General features: G+C 41.7%; 2 protein-coding genes across 2 annotated transcripts; both read right to left on the reverse strand.

The window, feature by feature from the left end:
• Positions 1-375: 375 nt before the first annotated feature.
• PHALS_12634 (hypothetical protein F443_16929) lies at positions 376-2,058 on the reverse strand (the record flags this gene model as incomplete). Its single annotated transcript, XM_024728226.1, has 1 exon — positions 376-2,058. The coding sequence occupies one exon, from the start codon at positions 2,056-2,058 to the stop codon at positions 376-378; it is 1,683 nt and encodes a 560-aa protein (XP_024578724.1).
• Positions 2,059-2,086: 28 nt separating this feature from the next.
• PHALS_12635 (uncharacterized protein) lies at positions 2,087-3,048 on the reverse strand (the record flags this gene model as incomplete). Its single annotated transcript, XM_024728227.1, has 5 exons — positions 2,087-2,150; positions 2,223-2,332; positions 2,679-2,748; positions 2,817-2,873; positions 2,942-3,048. The coding sequence occupies 5 exons, from the start codon at positions 3,046-3,048 to the stop codon at positions 2,087-2,089; spliced, it is 408 nt and encodes a 135-aa protein (XP_024578725.1).
• Between the last annotated feature and the right edge of the window lie 2,715 nt (positions 3,049-5,763).

Raw genomic sequence — 5,763 nt, forward strand, 5'->3', positions numbered from 1 at the left:
GTGAATGAGAGTACTTCTTGACTTCATGCTACCCAAAAAATAGCTAATTTGTTTTTTTACGATTGTGTCTGTAAGGTCTGACATGTTATTACGACATCAAGCTTTAATTTGTGGCAAAAAGTTCCTTTAAAAAGAGCCTTTTTACTCTTTCAATCGACATGGCTCCGTGCAGGACAGTTTCCACTGTCACTCGTCTACTACGTTGACTCAATGATGGTATCGAGCATATCCTAGACACTGTTTAGAATCAAGATCGAATTACTAAAGCTCAAAGCTTTGTTGCCGTAACCCTGCGGACGGTCTCGTTATATTCAACATTTTACGCTACACAATTATACCAAGCACAACACTTTACCATTCCACACTTCGTATATTCTATCGCCTCGAATGCATCATGCTGGCATTTTGGTTTGTCAAATTGTATGTCCGCTCAGCCTGCACCTGTAGCTCAAGCATTTGATTGTACAATCCTTGGCGCGTATCGAACTGATGCTGTCTCGACGTGTTTGAGACAGGGTTTTGCTTCATTTGCTGTCGCATCAAAACTTGTTGTTGAAATTGTTGCTGCTCGGGTAAAGGCTGTTGCTTGCCATGATAAGTCACCAGTGATTGCTCGCTCTCCATAAGCGCCGGCATTTTGCGATCGAGTGACATCATAGCATTATTAATGTTTGAGCTATACGAGCTATCGTCAAGATCCGACTGCGTCAAAGAAATAGAACCGGATTGCCACGACGACTGGTATGACGAGGAGACATCCGAGTCAGTAAGAGACAATGTCGAGACTGACGCGTTAATCATGTCCATTCTAACCTTGGTTTTGTCATAACTATAGCGGTCTTCTAGCAAGCTCTTTTTTGTTGGCTTCACAAGCTGCTCACCGATAAGGTCGCCGGCAAAAGGGGAATGATCCTTGACTTTGACCATACACATTTTACAGCACGAGACTTTTGCTTTCGCTTGATGAGAGAGTGTTATCTTCTGGATACGACATTTGCTGCAAATAATTGCGCCACAAATCTGGCAATTTGTGCGCGAAGAGAGTAAGCCCATCTTTGAGCGACAGATAAAGCAATTATTGCCACTTTGATTTCTGCTACTTCCAGCCTTTAAAGCGTCGGACTGCTTGACGACCAGTGCACTAATTTTTTTTGCTTCGGCTCCTATCATGGCTTTTGAAAGGTTAAAAAATATTTCCATTGAGTTGCGATAGTCACCAACGCCACCAGCCGAGAGCAAGTCAGCCGAAGAATCGTATGCGCCCTCCATAAACACTTCGACTTGATCTACTAACTTTCCGGGGCGAAAAAGAAAGCAAAAAGACATATTAGTGCGTACGATGGAATTGTCGTTGAAATGTGGACAGCTCCGAACTTTTACTGACTCCAGTACGTGATATCCAAAACGCTGACCATTTAGGTCTTCGGAAATTCCAGTATATTCCATGTAGCAGCAGTCTCGGTTGCCACCGACCGTGCGAGATAGTTTCCACTTTAGCCCGAGGTACGAAGAGCGTGTCTGACGAATCGTTTGAAGAACGGCGCAATCAATGAGCGAGTCATCGCCAAGGAACTTTGATAACGTCTTCATCTCGCTAGATGAAGTCTGATACAGTCCGTAAACTATATCGTCTACTGTGCCATCCAAAATACCGTAGCCGATCACTGTCGGCGCTATACTCTTTCGACTCGGTTCGCCATCATCTGATGAACGAACAGAAACTGACACATTGTTCATATCGTCGAGCCCTGATCGATCCTGCGAACTCGAAATACTCAGTGATGGTCGCGACTGAACGTTGTCGCTACTCACAGAGCTTATATTCGACCTTGTAGAACCTTTACCTTGCTTTCGGTAGCAGTGAAGTCGCTCTTTAGACTTCACTAACTTCCACGTGTGTACATCAATGGAGTTACGACCATCCTTGACATAATGTTCAAAATCTCGCTTTGTTTCTCGAACAATATCACTGGCTAGCGATTGATAGCTCTGGACTTCACTTGGCACTATCTCAAATTTGGGAAAGTAGCTTGCGGGCAAAGGAAATCGAAGCTGCATGGCGTTTGTCAGCGCCTTGAATGGTGTGTTACGAATGACAACGTTTCTTATGCTGAAAAAGAGACTTTAAGAAAAAAGTGGTTTCTTTCCAGCTAAAGTCAAACGTGAAGTGGCATGAGGTTAAACAGAGAAAATGGGAGAGAAGAGAGGGAGAGGTAAGGCACCTTGAGGCCGCTAGGACGCACAGGTTGGAAAACCGTCTGGCGCTCACGTCAGATGGGTCAGATGGCTTTCGCTGGCTTTGTACTTGTATCTTGATTTCGATATACCTGAACTATAATAGACAATGAAAAATTGAAGTTATTTATACTTGCAGGTAAAAGCCAGACGAAATAGTATATCCAAATGCTGGCTCAGAAGTCATAAGTAAGAAAAAAATTTATAAAATATTGTCATGCGGATATTATATTGTACAATAAATGAGACTATTACGTTTTGAACCAAAATTTTACGCACTTTTATGGATAGTGTGTGTTCAAATGTAAAGCCGACGTGTTACAAACCTCAGTGCAACCATCTTGATCCATAAGCCCGTCAAAACGTTCATTTCAACATCTCTTTTTCATTTCATTAGAGTTTCACGTGCAATTATGTATAAAAATGTATGTGTGCAAACAAACAGAGTTCTCCAACATGATTAATTTATCACCAAGTCTCACTGCGCTCGCTTCAAAAACAGAAAAATATACACTATCGTTGCGTTGGATACAAGTGTCATGCCGACGGTGGCAACTGGTGACCAAATTCAAATTACTCACCGAGCGGCTAAAGGCGGAGGCCACTGTAGAATCAGCTTAGTCGGTGAGAAGAGACTGCTGAACAACGTCTGTCAATGGGCTACAAAAGCTTTAGCTAAAAGTATTCGCTTAAATTTGATACTTACTGGGAACCCTTCGACAACGGACCAAGTAAATCGTCTATGTACAGAAGAATTATCTTTGAAGAAAATCGATGGATTTTGTTTAAGAGCCACGGACGTATATTTAGCATGTAGAAGAGTTCTGTGACTAATAGAAGATTTTCAAAATAAGATTCTCAAAAAAATCTGCTCTTTCTTATCTCAGGTTTTGGATGACTCATTTGCCACAGATATGTCGGAATTCGAAGATCCAGCAAACCATCACGTTAGACAAATATTCGCGTAAAAGCAAGACCCAAGGCACAGCAATTTTTCTGGCAGGTGGAGGATCGGGCTTCAATTTGACGACATACAAGAGTGAGCAGTACAATTCTACTATTAATTGCGAATAGCGACCATGTGGCGGACTGAAGACGGATATTGAGTCGTGCATTGGGTACCAATAAATTACCCCGTGTAATACTGCATGACGTGTCTTCGTCGAAATATGCGAATTTAGCCGGATTTAGACTAGAGCGTGGTGTCGAGTAGTGGATCATGAGGAATCGAATCTTGGCTAAACCAGATAAAAATGCGACTATTTCTAAACAAAAGAATGTGGAATTTGTCGAAACGCCAGGCTGAATCTAAATGGTGTTTTTCTTTATCACAAGCAACGAGTGCATTGACTTTTCTCCTTCTAACTAATTACTGCTAAAAATATTGTCAGCTAAAACTGATTTACAGATTAACTTTATCCTGTGTAAATGGCAGTATATCCAGATTAATTTTTCTTTCAGATCGCCAAAAAGTGGACCGTGTTCTCATTGGTCACACTATAAGCTTCGTGCACGACAGTTGCGAGGACTTTTCAGTAAAAAAGAGAACCTAAGCGGCATTCAATCAATTGGTTCTCTACCTGGCCTAAACAAAGTTGGAGATGGAATGCAAAGATGGGCGGAATGAAATTTTGGTGTCACTTGAAGCTTGGTGATATATGTAAGAGCGGCTGACTGCTCTAAATTTGCTGAAGCCTTTTTCAACGACAAGAGCCTTGGTCACGAGACCTCAACATTGGTGAGTACTTGTAGAGATGTACCGGCACATAGCATTCTTTCCACTCAGCAAAGCATGCTATACAGTACGTTGACCAGCACATAGCATGTTGTTCGCTCAAGGTTTGAGTAATTGCGTCGACGTCCGGTATCTAACCTGTGATTGACTTTAACATTCTTGCCGACCAAACTTTTAATTGTATTGCTATGTGCTACATAGAATGATATACATGTGAACTGTATTCGAAATTCCGCGATAGCCTACCCGGTATTTACAAAGAAGTTCCTGAAAATAAGGGAGCCGCAACAGTCGACTATAACTGCATCACTAAAGCTTGTATTCACTAACATACATATACAAGATATTCTTCGTTTCGACTTGACTTTCCTCTCGAATTCATATATTACGAATATTCCTCAATATTGTCGAATCGCAATCTCAGAGTGATAAATATAGTAATGACTTCCGACCGCACTTATACGAAGTAGTACTTGTGTTGTCAGTATGCTAGGTCATACCGACTGCTACAATCGCATTTCTTTTCTTTGACGGTAAAATAGGCGACAGTAAATTAGTAAATTTTCCATAGCACATAATCTTGATTGTATAAGAAGCCATGAAAGGAAACAACACTCAAAGTCCTTTGTCACCTAAAGGACTCGTGGCTCGCTTCTCTGTGCATAATTTAATGCGGATTCTTTAAGCAAAAGCTGTACAAGATTCACGGCGAACCGTCGCACAACACCAGGTGGATTTACTGGAAATTGCGCACAAACCCGATTGATTGGCACGCAATCAATGTGCACCAATACCACGTTCATAAATTCGATTTGAACTAGAACTTCTTTATATACGTTTAAATGTTGAATTTGTATTCATTACTTGACGTTAGTATTACAGCCCTCGAGTCTCACCGTGTCTCCGCTATCGAATCCCAATGTCATCATTAGATTCTATGTTTTTGAAATTACTCTAAACCGTCGTGAGTAGTTGTAAATAACATAGATGTGGAAGGTGTACGTGTGACGGGAATTGCCCGTCTGTGTACACACACTTTCCGAGGAATACTTAGTTCAACTGACACGCCTCACCGCGTGTTGCTCGCTTCCATTGGGCCGCTGACTTACGTAGAGGAGAGGATAGATGAAGTGGCATTTAATGTCAAAGCCAATAGGCTTTTAACTTCCTGAACCTGACAAGTACTTCCAGTTCTGCTACAACAAATTTGAAAGGGGAAATGCAACTATATATGGTGAACAGGTACACAATATGTATGGTACACACAGCATATGTGAATATATTTATGGGACCTCGCCCATTACACTATTCCAATATCAAAAGTGAGTTTATCCAATTTCTTCATACATTTTCTTCACACTTTTCTTCGGACTATTCGTCAGGCTTTCTTCAGGTTTTCTTTCGACTCTGAGACTCAGTCATCCATGACACGCGTCGAAGACGACTTGCGTCGACGAGCGCAGAGCAGAAATGCACCTAAATCGAAGGATGCGAATGCACCTTCGCCATTATCGAGCATAAATGATGGACCAATTTGACGACGTATCCTGTTTAGCCTAACAAGTGTTCCCTTTACGACGATCATCCGAAAGACTGTCGCACCACTAATAAGCTAAGGTGTAACGGTGTTAGACAACCCCTGCTAAAATGATTGGGTACACAAGATGGTGTGGCTACACCTTAACAAATATCCACTATGTGGCGGGACTGCCAAAAAAAATGCCCCAACTTTTCCAAAAATAAAAAAAATACCCCAGTACGTAAATTATCACCGGGGAGCCGTAATATTACAC

Source organism: Plasmopara halstedii (assembly GCF_900000015.1).
Source record: "Plasmopara halstedii genome assembly, contig: Scaffold_614, whole genome shotgun sequence".
Classification (NCBI taxonomy): domain Eukaryota; phylum Oomycota; class Peronosporomycetes; order Peronosporales; family Peronosporaceae; genus Plasmopara; species Plasmopara halstedii.